Source organism: Ascaphus truei, chromosome 18 (assembly GCF_040206685.1).
Source record: "Ascaphus truei isolate aAscTru1 chromosome 18, aAscTru1.hap1, whole genome shotgun sequence".
In the NCBI taxonomy this organism is placed as follows: Eukaryota; Metazoa; Chordata; class Amphibia; order Anura; family Ascaphidae; genus Ascaphus; species Ascaphus truei.
The window spans coordinates 12,661,411-12,675,404 of NC_134500.1; the positions used below are offsets into that span (position 1 = coordinate 12,661,411).

At 45.0% G+C, this 13,994-nt stretch overlaps 1 protein-coding gene across 4 annotated transcripts in view; it reads left to right on the forward strand.

The window, feature by feature from the left end:
• Positions 1-13,994, forward strand: part of BTBD1 (BTB domain containing 1) — a 42,511-nt gene that overhangs the window by 15,921 nt on the left and 12,596 nt on the right. For 3 of the 4 annotated variants that reach the window (XM_075575568.1, XM_075575567.1, XM_075575569.1), the window contains exons 2-5: positions 3,325-3,726; positions 7,678-7,834; positions 9,977-10,082; positions 11,099-11,296. In XM_075575568.1, the coding sequence (XP_075431683.1) occupies positions 3,332-3,726; positions 7,678-7,834; positions 9,977-10,082; positions 11,099-11,296 (856 nt within the window). In that variant the 5' untranslated portion in view covers positions 3,325-3,331. Of the gene's footprint in view, positions 1-3,324; positions 3,727-7,677; positions 7,835-9,976; positions 10,083-11,098; positions 11,297-13,994 lie in introns of those variants that run through there. The other variant, XM_075575570.1, reaches the window with a different exon arrangement.

The following is a 13,994-nucleotide window of genomic DNA, read 5'->3' on the forward strand; positions in this document are numbered from 1 at the left end:
CCATCAGGCGCAAAAACACATTTTTCCCCCCGTTCTGGAGCGTTTAACACAGAGTTGACCAATGTGTAAAACATGAATTTTCTACATTCAGTTCAGTTTAATATATATGTATGTGTATCTGTCTGTGTGTATGCTGTGTCTGTGTAGAAGTGTATATATGATAATAAAAGAGTTTGTCTGTCAGAGCCAGAACTCCAACTCCAAGACCATGAAACCTATGAAAATACAATGAAATACAATACAATCCTGCTGAATTTGGTTAAAATCAGTGCAGTTTTGAAAGGTTCAGTCTGCCATCTTGATTCAAAATGGCGTCCTGTTGTATCCAAACAGACACAAACCTGCTCCTGATCACAGGAACCATCATGCAAAATGTGGTGACGATATCTTAAGAGGTGTCCAGATGCATAGCGAACAGACAAACAGCTTTCCAAAATATATAGTACATGTTCTGCAACTGCAGTGCTACAAGCAACACATGTATTATTATTATCAGGGATCGACAAATGCACTCACCCCGGTCGCCACGGGCATGTGTATTTTGTCCGCTGTCGACTGCTTACCTGCGGCGGCGTCTCACGGTCTTCTCCGTTTTCTTCTGCAAATTAATCTTTTCCCCCCCCTGCGGCTCCAGTTAAAATGGCCACGCGGGACGCTACTTGACGTCGTGACGTCACGCGGAGCCACGTTATGCGACGCCGCGTGACATTTTAACTGGAGCTGCAGGGGGAAAAGATGAATTTGCAGGGGAGAAGATGGAGAAGACTGTACCACGCCGTCGGACCCCGCAGCCGGACCCCGACGCAGGTAAGTATCGTGAGGGGGTGGGGGTGAGGGGGTGTTTGGGGGAGGTGGGGCGACTGACTTTGGGGGGGGGGGGGGGGCGAGTGGGTTTTTGCCCAGTTTGTCGGGCCCTGATTATTATCATTTATTTGTATTGCGCCAATTCTGCAGCGCCGTTCCATGCAAGAGGACGATAGCACTGTACAGCAAAGAGTACATGGAAGTTAAGACAAACTTAGACAATAGGAAATAGGTCTCTGTTCCAAGGAACTGACAATCCGAAAATACTAAGTATCATGGATAATTGTAACATCAATACATAATGGTGCTTCTTGAGTCTATATCTCGTTTTAAGCCATTACAATGTTTAAATCCAGGGATACATATAAATCCTATCACAACAAGGTATCTTTACGTTTTTCTTTCCTTTTCCTCTGCTGGAAAGGTTTTTTCTCTCCTCAGGTCTGATTCTCTTCTTACGTTCGCCGACAGCTCACAGTTGTAGTATCCCCCTCAGAGCAAATAGACATAAAAACATATGTAAGGGAAAAGAATACACGTGGTGTTGGTAAATCGCAGACTATGATAATTAAAAAGCAACCAAAGCTGCAATCACTCACACGGGCAAGTGTGAGTGCAATCCTGGGAGAATATATCTTGTCTTGCTTCTGGGATTTCAATGTTTTAATGACATGGGGGTGATGTATAAATAATATAAAAAATATAAAAATGGTTATAAAAAATATAAAAATGGTTATACAGGATAATACTCACACGGCCTCGTGTGAGCAAGCACACATAAAAATGTCCCTTTGTTCTATTTAGGTGTCTAGTGTTAACTCCCAAAAGTGGGAAGTATAGCAGGTAGCCCCTCCTTGTCGGTGGTGTGGAAATGAAAAAAAGTCTGAGTTGAAACAGACTACATTTTATTAAACCATTCGTGGCACTCAAAAACACTTCATAAAAAGTGATATAAAAACAACAACATAAAAACAACAAAAAAGAAATAGAAAGAACAGCCAGTCCTTCGGAGATGGATCGTGAGTCCGTGGGGTGCAGCTAACAGTGTCCGCGTCCGGAAATAGTGCTGCTTCCTCTGGAATCACTCCTGGACGGCTGTGTAGGTACAAATTTGCTTAGTGGAAAGAGCAACGCGTTTCTACGGAGCCTGAGGAAGCCCAAAACGGGCGAAACGCGTTGCTCTTTCCACTAAGCAAATTTGTACCTACACCGCCACGTCCAGGAGTGATTCCAGAGGAAGCAGCACTATTTCCGGACGCGGATACTGTTAGCTGCACCCCACGGACTCACGATCCATCTCCGAAGGACTGGCTGTTCTTTCTATTTCTTTTTTGTTGTTTTTATGTTGTTGTTTTTATATCAATTTTTATGAAGTGTTTTTGAGTGCCACGAATGGTTTAATAAACTGTAGTCTGTTTCAACTCAGACTTTTTTCATTTCCACACCACCATCAAGGAGGGGCTACCTGCTATACTTCCCACTTTTGGGAGTTAACACTGGAAACCTAAATAGAACAAAAGGACATTTTTATGTGTGCTTGCTCACACGAGGCCGTGTGAGTATTATCCTGTATAACCATTTTTATATTTTTTATATTATTTATATATCGCCCCCATGTCATTAAAACATTGAAATCCCAGAAGCAAGACAAGATATATTCTCCCAGGATTGCACTCACACTTGCCCGTGTGAGTGATTGCAGCTTTGGTTGCTTTTTAATTATCATAGTCTGAGATTTATCAACACCACGTGTGTTCTTTTCCCTTACATATCTGTTTTTATGTCTATTTGCTCTGAGGGGGATACTACAACTGTGAGCTGTCGGCGAACGTAAGAAGAGAACCAGACCTGAGGAGAGAAAAAACCTTTCCAGCAGAGGAAAAGGAAAGAAAAACGTAAAGATACCTTGTTGTGATAGCATTTACACAAGGCCGTGTAAGTGTTTTTATATACTTTTTTTACACCCATCATCATCTATTAGAGGCTAAACATACCACAGTAGGGTTCCTCACCCTGTGCTCTCCCTTCTTTTCTGTATCCCTGTACTAACAAGGATCCTGGATAGATCCTATTGGGGTCAGAGCCACAGGACGAGACGACGAAACTGAGGGTACCCTTGTACATGTTTTCAAGGTTGTAATTATTTGTTTATATGTCCCCGGTCATACATCTTTGATGGAGCACCCGGCTTTCCCCCTGTTCCACAAATTTTCTAATCCAATACGTTATTACTTTCTGTGGGATCTCCACTCCTGGGCAGGACCAAGGGACCCATCCGAATGACATTTCTACATTTGCTGCCAATGTTGCCTGCAACTACTAATCGGTGTGAAGAATTTCTAAAAGGCTATTTATCACAGCTAGTCATAATATAGCACTATCAATGAAAAAAAATTCCCATGACTTTACTTGATGTTGTAGCAATGCATTTCTGGCCTACATGGCGGGAAAATGGTTACGGATGGGTAATTAATAATAGTTAATTTCCCTGTTGACTGATTTCCTCCCTTGCTTTCTCAGGGACGTTATGGCTAAAGCAGGAGGTGGTCCTACTCTAGGGAATGAAGGTGCCTCCAACTTTTCCCCCAGTGACGTGCAGAAGAATTTAGGGGGTGCTGCTGATGTCCCCGGCACATCCGCTTCGCTCCCCCAAGGCCTGCACCGTGAGCCCGGGTATAACTGGCAGGCGACCAAGAGCTCCCTCAAAGAGAGATTTGCCTTCCTCTTCAACAACGAGCTGCTAAGTGATGTGAAGTTTGTGGTGGGGAAGGGCAGGCAGGTGCAGAGGATTCCGTCCCATAAATTTGTCTTGGCCACTGGGAGCGCCGTATTTGACGCCATGTTCAACGGAGGAATGGCCACCACTTCGGCAGAGATCGACCTGCCAGATGTGGAGCCTGCAGCTTTCCTGGCGCTTCTCAGGTATCCAAGAGCGTGTTCCTGATGGTCACGGGAGGGACACGGTGACCCTTGAAATGTTGAGGGACATATTTACTAAGCGGTCTTCTGCCATGAGGCACTTCCTGGCTCTGGAAAGACCCTCAATGTACTAGAAAAGGAGCCTGCACGGTATTGTTGATCTGCCGCGGGTCCTCCTGAATCCAGTGAACCAGGGCGATCTCCTGTACAGTAACCAAGATATCCAGGCGCTGCAGCGGTCTTACGGAAATATAACATTATTTAAATCGGGATCGACGTACAGTGTCGATCCCACCTCGGACCATCTTGGCAAAAGTCCAAGGTGGGACCGAATCGTCGACCCTAATTTGAAATAAACGCATTTTATATTTCACGAAGAGCACTGGATATCTTATGGAAGACCATCTACCGCCCATTAAAGTAAACGGGCTGTAATATGTCTTCCAGGGCCAGTAGATATGGACCTCGGTCCTTTCTAGGACCAACATAGACCAATGACGTTGACTTGTCCAACCTCTTGGTTGCCAGAAGGTCCAGCCCAACAATTTTGCAATGCATTGCTGGCCACTTTGGCAAGCGAGGGGTTAAATCGGGGTGACCTATACATGATTTCTGGTAATGCAGCTGCTTAAACCGTGTACCTGGTCACTCGCCGGTCAGCATATTCAAAATAGAATGTACCGAGTCCAGCATCAAGTAATTCAAATCCTCGGAGTCTTGATGAGTCACCCTCAATGTTTTCACTCTACTGCAGGTGAGAGATCTGGTGGCTTCCAAAGGATCTCTGGCAGATCAATACTGATCATTTAGTAATACAGAAATGCTATGCATAGTTTTATGGTTTACTGCATTTTTAGTGATGTTTATATAACCACTTGTACGTGTAATCGTGTTATCGACATATGAAACACGTAATTATAACTGCAGGGTCACTAAAATCAAATCCAGTGCCAAGAAACTGAGATGACCACAGATAAAAGGTCACTCGTTATAAGTATGCAGCCAATGTAATATTGAGGAGGGTGCTGACAACTAGACTAACCTGGTTAAGAGAGAGCAATCATGAAGAATAATAATAATAACAACTTTATTTCATATAGCGCCTTTCTCCCAACGGGACACAAAGTGCATCACAATTACAGTATAGCGCGTAGAACGCAGCACATAGGAATGTTACAGGCACAGGTCGCTGCCCAGATGAGCTTCCAATCTATGATTTTGGTGCCTGAGGCACAGGGAGATAAAGTGACTTTCCCAAGGTCACAAGGAGCCGACACCGGGAATTGAACCAGGCTCCCCTGCTTCAAACTCAGTGTCATTGTTATCAGAGTCAGTGGGGCCTATTCAGCTAGCTTCGAAGTTATCACTACAACATCGAATGTGTTTGCATGTTCCTACTGAACGGTATGAATTTTGTGAAAAACCGGCATTCAGTGAGATATATCGCTGGGTAAATACCGTTTGGTACAAAAATGACACACTGCACGAGTTGGAATTTGCTCTTTAAGTGACCTGCGCATGCGATTTTGCTCCAGTCGGGATGAGCTGCGCAGAGAGAAGCTGCATCTCCCTGCGCCGCTCTCACAGGCGATCGCGCTGCTTGTATTTGAATTTTATTAACATAGTATTGAAGCGGCGGGTCTCCGGACCTGAACCGCTTTCCTTTCAGGTCCGAGGACCCCCTGCTTCCCGAGGTACAGGCCTCTGTAAAGGGTGGCGGTATATCCCGCAAGTTTAAATGCCTCGCGTCACAGCCAACTCACTGGTTAAAAAAGCTGTATCCAAGCGATTGTGCCATGTTATCGAAGCTTCCTGCATATCTACTCAGGCAAAATCGCATGGGAAGCACACTTAACCAGCGTTAAGCCACTCGTCGAAGCTACCTGAGTAGGCCGCAGTGTCTTTACTCAGTGAGCTGCTCCGTCTCCCGATAGAAAAAAGAAGTGAAGCACGCAAAGGAAAAAAAGATGAAGTCAGTGAAGTCGTGATAGAGTTAATTTAATAAACAACGAAAAATATCCCAATCGCATCAAACATTTCGGGGCATAAAAGCACCTATATCCCTTTATCCATACGAATAATAACAATATTATATATATATTTATGTGAGTAGCCTTTAGAAATGCGTTCCATGGTCCTGTTGCCATTGTTGTGCTTTATGTAATAACACATGCACACTGCTAGTGTGTGTTTGCAGTTACATATGTGACAGAGGATTCCTATTTTAAACAGACTCACTTTAAAAAAGCAGTCCAAGCTGCTGTTTTCAATGCCCCCCATCCATCCCCTTTAATATGTGTATCAATACAATCCACACAATGATAAGTTGCCGAACGATCCGTTCCCCTTTGATCAATCGGCGAAGATTCGGCTCAGGGGTTCACTAGATGGCTCAGTGCAGCAGAAGAGGACCAAAGATGCAAAGTTCTGTGGGGAAGATGATGTGACCAGGCAGTCACAAGATACAATTGGTGCACTGCTAGCGAGAGGGCGGGGCTCAAAAAGGGGTGTACCAGAGCCTGTTTCAGAAGAGGGAGGGGATGTGACTTTGTAAATGGTTGCTATAGAAACAGAAAAGGCTTATTACATTAGAATACATTAAAAATGTCATTCAGTTGTAGCATTAAAAAAAAAAAAGTATTTTCTCATAGTACAGAACTAATTTATTTAAAAGAAATACACACACATGTAGGATATTGCTTGGACTGCAGCTCTAAGGAGCAGAGCACTAAAAATAACCATGACTCAACAAACCGCGTTGCAAATCAGCCTGCTTACTGATGGCAGATGTGGAATGGTTTGCTATTTTTAATCCGTACCGTACACTAGTAAACAGAGCTCCAGTGTATCTGATTATTCGTGTATTTTGATAAAACGCGTTTAGCTCCATTTGAGATATTTAAAGCCTGTATGCTGGATTGACTACATTAAATCATTCTGCAGGATGATACATTTGGGGAATAGATTCGTTGTTTTTTTTTTAATACTTGTGTTCTGCCTGGTTGTGAAAAAAAATGGTTTATTAAGTCGTTTTGATACATTGGGTGCAGGTCATTAACAAAAGACAGAGAAGCCCAATGCTACATCCAATTTGACAAATATATAATAATTAGTATATAGTTAAATACTTCAATAATAATAATATCATGAATAAGGGTACTTTAGTTAAACCCTTTGGCCAAAGCGTTATAAGCCTGCAAGCCAACGTCAAGGCATAACCAAATGTGCAGGTCCTAACACTAAACTGTGAACCTTCTCTTTTACCTCCTACAGAGGGTTAATAACCGCAGTGGGTCTTATAAAGTCGTTTTGATACATTAGGTGCAGGTCATTAACACAATGTAGAGCTGATGCTTCTGGCACTGAACTAGCTAACGTAACAAATATATATATTTTTATGCTTCCATGACATTACCAAAATCTTGTTAAACAAGATTGCCGGAAACCAGGGGCAGCCAACTCCAGTCCTCAAGGGCCACCAACAGGTCAGGTTTTCAGGATATCCTTGCTTCAGCACAGGTGGCTCAGTCATTATGACTGAGGCACTGATTGAGCCACCTGTGCTGAAGGAGCGATATCCTGAAAACCTGACCTGTTGGTGGCCCTTGAGAGCTGGAGTTGGCCACCCCCGCCCTAAACAGTTAATTTTAATTATATATATTTTTTTTTTAGAAAGCACTGACAATGACACAGAGCTGTATATAAATGTTTGCAGGCACAATTAATGCCTACCCCAAAGAGCTTACAATCTAATTTTGGTGCGGAAGGCACAGGGAGATAACGTGACTTGCTCAAGGTCACAAGGTGCTGACTCCGGGATTCGGCCCGCCTTCCCAGTTTATTACCACGACTATTCCTCCTGGCCCAATACTTCATCATTTTGAATGTTAACAATGCAACTTTTTGCCACTTGTACTTTTGAGAAATATTTAAGCAAGACTGTTTCATTCTTAGGTTTCTTTATTCAGATGAGGTTCAGATTGGTCCAGAAACAGTGATGACCACTCTGTACACCGCTAAGAAATATGCGGTGCCTGCGCTGGAGACACATTGTGTGGACTTTCTTACCAAACATCTGAGAGCAGACAATGCCTTCATGCTTCTAACACAGGTAAATCTATGTTGAGTCTGTTCAGATGCAAATAGAAGTATTTGATAACACACAAAGTGTTTCATACAGGCATACCCCGCATTAACGTACGCAATGGGCCGGAGCATGTATGTAAAGCGAAAATGTACTTAAAGTGAAGCACTACCTTTTTTCCACTTATCGATGCATGTACTGTACTGCAATCGTCATATACGTGTATAACTGATGTAAATAACGCATGTATAACAGGCTCTATAGTCTCCACGCTTGCGCACAGCTTCGGTACAGGTAGGGAGCTGGTATTGCTGTTCAGGACGTGCTGACAGGCGCATGCGCGAGCTGCCGTTTGCCTATTGGGCGATATGTCCATACTCGCATGTGTACTTAAAGTGAGTGTCCTTAAACCGGGGTATGCCTGTATAGTGTTTCAACTAGATTGTAACTGAAGAGGATTGCATACGACCCTTATGTGCAAATAGGTGTATTGGATAATTAAACACCACTCTAAAAACGAATCAAAAGTTGGAAATAATCACATTATAAACATTAAGATATATTCAATATTTTGGTTCCCTTATGATAAGATCATTAATCATCATGAGATATATATATATATATATATATATATATATCTATATATATATATAGATATATATATATATATATATATATATCTATATATATCTCTCTCATCTTCTTCAGTCATTGCCTATGCACCGCTGGATGAAGGCCTCCCCAATGGTCTTCCAGGTAATGTGGTTGCAAGCCTCTCTTCTCCACGTTGCTCCAACACATTTTCTGATGTAATATTGTCCCTTGCACTTTTTATTCACATTTTTGTTTTATGTCATGTACGTGACATTTTTAGTTAACACATTTTTGTGCAGCTATCCTATTTCTATTTTGTTAACCATTTTTTCACTATTATTCACACTTGTTACTACTCACTCAACACTGGGTGTGTATATTATATCACTTAAGAGGAGCGCCATAATTGAATAGTTTGTTTTATATTCTCCCATATAGGCTTAGGGAGGGTGTATGTTAGGGGGATGCCAGATAACTGACCTTTTCAAGAAAGCCTCTCAGGGATTTTTAACCGTGTGGAAGCGGGACGGCGGGGGGGGGGGGAGTCTGGTGGTACGTGGTAGGGAATTCCAGAGAGAGGGGGCAGCATGGGGAAAGTCTTGTGGGTGGGAGTGAGAGGAGGCAATAAGGTGGGAGGAAAGGCAGATGTTGTGGGAAGAACGTGGGGAGTGGTTAAGGATATATTTGGTAATGAGGGCTGAGATGTAAGTGGCGGGCCGCGTTGTTGAGAAATGTGTAAGTCAAAGCTTAGCTTTAATATTTTTATTTTAAAGGATATGGGAAGCCAGTGTAGGGATATGTGTAGTGGAGCAGCAAATCAGAAAGCAGAAGTCGAGTGGTGAGTGTGGTACGTAGGTGGGTATTTTGGAGGGATTGGAGTTGGGATGTCACTGTAAAAGGACACGTGCAGAGGTACACAATGTTTTAAGGTGAAATTAAATAAGGCTTTATTGTGCCTGTCGCTTTAAACACAGCAAAGAGCAACTTAAGAGAAATAGTGAGCCAAACAAAACCTGCCCCACTTTGGCATATATGTATCCTTATATTCCAGCCCTTTTAACTGGGTGGCTACCCAAGCTATTCATCAGCCCAAGTCATATAGATACATATATATAGACAACAGTCATTGGAAAATAAAGTCTTATCTGTTTGCTGGGTTGCTACCTTTTGTCCGGATAATCAGCATCCAGGTTTAGGAGTCTTATTTGTCAGCTCCAAAGATCTGTGTTCTCTCGGTCAGTCTCACCTGGGAGACTCAGGAACCTCTGCTCTGTTTCCTAGTTCAGCTCACATGTGAGCTAAGGAGTCTCTCTTCCTGTCTCAGAGGCAGGCTTTTTCTAACACCTCCAATCAACCAGGTGCTGGTCAATTAACCAGCACACTGCTAGATTAGAGGCAAGTTTTCTGAACAGGGTAAGTCCCCTGTTACAGTCACATTTTGTACTTTTGGGTCAAGTTCTAATAATACAAAAACATAAACCTTCTTTTTGTTCACATAGAATACCTACAGATCTGTAATTCTATAGATGTCTGCATTAGTTTCACTTTGTTAACACGTTTCTCTTTCATTCTTAGGCTCGATTGTTTGATGAGCCCCAGCTGGCTAGTATCTGCCTAGAGACAATAGACAAGAGCACCGTCGATGCCATCAGTGCAGAGGGGTTCACGGATATTGACATAGGTAGGTTTTGAGTAAGAGTTGTATATTCTAACACGTTAGAGAAAAGGAATCCAGCCTATTTATTTATAAATACACACACATATATATATTGCATTATATTAGATTACTACGAATTGTGACATTACTGTGAATGGTGACATTTCTATATGTAATTACAGGTGTTGGGATTGCAGATTAAGAAGCAGCCTGTTCAGGGCATAATTAAATATTAGGTAGCCCCCAAGGAAGTACAGAGGAGCACATCAATTCACATAACCAAATGGGTGTGTTCTTACATACTAACTACCTAATTTCCTGGTCACTTGCTCATGCTATGAACTGCTCATTAATAAAATGCAGAATCAGACGTACCCACCCTCCCCCCCTCTCGGCGACCCCAAACATCACCCAGGAGCTGAACCGTGTGGATTCCTGCTCTGAGGACCTCTTGGTTCCGGAGGTACATTCTGACATAGCGTCAGTACTGTTTCCTCCCGAGGAAACAAAATGGCAGTTTAAAACTCCCACGTTATGTGAGCCAATAGGAGCGGTAATGTTATTTGCAGTGGCTTCCTATTGGTCCGCAATGTCGGGGATTTAAATATGCGGACGCATCCGGGCTAGCATTACCGCTCTATCGCGCGAACCAGAGCTGAAATGACCTCTGGGTACCGCCTGCTTTCCTTCCATGGGGCGGGGAGAAAGGGATAGGGCAGGACTGGACTGCACCTTCAAGCTTTCTCTGCCAGAGAGGGGCCTTCATCTGGGACTCAGCTCTACAATGTGCCACTGCTTCTTCTGGCAGCAAAGAGGTTACAATGTTACTTTGTTGGAGGGGTTTATGACAGAGATGCTCTGTTCATGCCTTTATCATCTGATCCCTGACCTGTTTTCCATTTAGCGGTATAGACAACCAGCGTGGCGGACAACGCTGGCGCCGTGCCAAAAAAATGAATAAAGATACTAATCACGATAACCATGCTTGAATTCACTTTCTGTTTCCAGATGTTAAATAGATTGTCACTAACTGTCCATAGATACGCTGTGTGCTGTCCTGGAACGAGATACGCTAAGCATTCGAGAGAGTCGGCTCTTTGGAGCTGTGGTTCGTTGGGCTGAAGCAGAGTGCCAGAGACAGGAACTTCCAGTGAGCATAGAAAACAAGCATAAGGTGCTGGGAAATGCTCTCTCATTGATCCGCTTCCCACTGATGACTGTTGAAGAGTTTGCAGCAGGTAATTTTTCCAGATTCAACGTTGCCATCACAATAGGGCACCGACCTGAACTAATTGGGAGAATTGGTCAGTGTTCTTGGGCCTATTTGTGCTTCGGGGGTTTTCCGGATAAAAAGGTTTCTGATCATACATTGTGCATTTAGAGCTGATCTTGTCAGCTCTGACGTTAATGCCGCTTCAGGTTTCAGCAGTTAATATTTGCAGCCGCAAGCGTAGACACGTCCTTCTGTAATGCTGCATTTTTTCACTACTCTCACTCACTTCATACATTGACTTTAGGAGTAACAACACAGGGTCGACCAAGGTTGCCGAAGTTTAAAAGCAGCAGTCCCGCCCTTTTTCATAGTCATTCTTTTACAGAATTCGCACCGCAGGGTCCTCCTTAGCTGAGTTGCTCTTTTTCATCACGCCCATTCCAAAGAAACCCTCTCTTGACCTAGCCTCCCTGTATATCTATCACCCTACAGTATCTCTTGTCTCCTCTTTGCCTACAAGCTGCTTGAACGACTTGTATACAATCGCCAGACTCACTTTCTCTCCTCCACCTCCCCGTTTGACTCTATGCCATCTGGTTTCCATCCTCTACACTCCACTGAGACAGCACTGACAAAAGTGGCCAATGACCTACTGACAGCTAACTCTAAGGGCCTCCGACACTGTTGATCACCCCCTTCTCCTGCGCACACTCTACTCCTACTCCTTGACGCAGCCTTCTCCTGGGTCACCTCCAACCACATTTTTAGTGTTTCCTTCTCTGGTGTCTCCTCACTCTCTCTTTCTGTTGGGGTCCCACAAGGTTCTGTCCTTGGACCTCTGCCTGTCTCACTCTACACCTCTTCTCTTGGTACACTCGTTTGGCTTTCAGTATCATCTCTATGCCGATGACATCCAAATTTACCTCTCCTTCCCTGACCACTCCCCCTCTCTCTTGTTCTGTGTCACCAGCTGTCTCTCCGCAATCTCCTTCTGGATGTCAAACTGTTACCTGAAGTTTAACATGTCCAAAACAAAACTAATATTCTTTCCCCTCTTCCACGGCCACATTGTGAGGATTCTGGAGCCACGCCGCTCTCGGCGTGCTCCTCACTTACCTGCAGCTCCATTTGGGTCTCCCGCGGCACACGTGGACTCCGGAGGCAAGCCGCCGTCAGCTTTTCCCTCTATGCGCGCGCGCGCACATCTTCCTTCCTCTTCTGCTCTCAGAGCAGGGCGTGGGTCCGCGCACGCAGCCGATGGCACTGCCTCACGGAGGCGCGGCCACACGGAGGAGCTCCCGCCTCTTAAAGGCACAGCGCCTCTTTTGATGGCTACCACCAAACTCAGCCAGGCTGCTGGGCTTTATGGCTCCTCCCCTGGGACTCCTTCTGGACCTATACCTGCTGTAACCTGGCCTTTCCACACACCCCTACCTTGCTGCGCTGCTATTGGTTCCTCTCTCCTATATATACCCTGCAGAGTCACTGACTCGTTGGCTGAGCATAGAACCAGTTGTTCTCACCATTCTCTGCCTCCTTAGTCTATTCCGCAGACTTCCTCGTGAACTGAACCGGCTTCCGCTACGTCTACCTGTACCTCTGGCATCCCGAACTCGGCTTACAGCTACACGACTCTCCGCACCTCTGGCATCCCGATCCTGGCTTACGGTAAACTACAACGTCCCTCTCTCTTACCCCGGACTTGGCTAACGGCCCCTCTACCTACCGTACCTCTCCTACCCCGATCCGGAATCCCAGACCACTCTTCAATCAAGACGTGCCCTCGTGGCTGTGGGTGGCGTTATTTCCTATCCCACCTCAGCACCGCGGTCCCGTCTCGTTTGTGGTGAGCACATCCTAACATTATGCTCAGCCCTACAAACATGGACCCCGCTGAGGTGGAGCGCACTTTAAACGCTCATACTGCTCTGTTTGCCAGACTAGAGTCTTACCTAGACCAAGCAGATAAACGGACAGATACCTTGCAGCAAACCGTCCATACCCTTACTCTTCAATTTCGTACCCTCTCTCAGCAACTGTCTCCCGTGGCAGCTCCTGTACCGGCTAGTCCTGCTCCGACACCTCCGTCAGCGTCTGCTCCGGAACCACGGATTCCGCCTCCCAGACACTATGCGGGGGATCCTCGAGGATGCCGGGGTTTCATTAACCAATGTCTCGTCCAATTTAACTTCTCTCCCTCTCGCTTTGTGTCTTCTGTCTCCAAGGTTGGTTACATCTACTCCCTTCTCACCGACCAGGCACTGGCGTGGGCCTCTCCCATTTGGGAACGACAGGGGGCCATCACACAGGACATCGATCTCTTCGTCGAGGAATTCCGAAGAGTCTTCGATACTCCCGCACGGAGGTTAACGGCATGTTCTGCTCTTCACCACATAATCCAGGGAGATCGTTCGGTTGCCGTGTATGCAGTGGAGTTCCGCACCCTTGCTGCTGAGACAGGTTGGAATGATGAGGCTCTATCTTCTGCATTCTGGCAAGGTCTGTCGGAGACCCTAAAGGATGAGCTTGCTGCACGAGATCGTCCCACTAACCTGGAGGAGTTGATCGCTCTCTCCATTCGTGTGGATCAGCGTCTGCTGGAGCGGAAATACGAGCGTTCCCATGTCCGTATACGGGTTTCAAGAACTCTTGCTCCCTCCTTCGTGGCTCCGCTACCTCCTTCCGGGGACATTCCAGAACCCATGCAGTTGGGAGGCAATAGG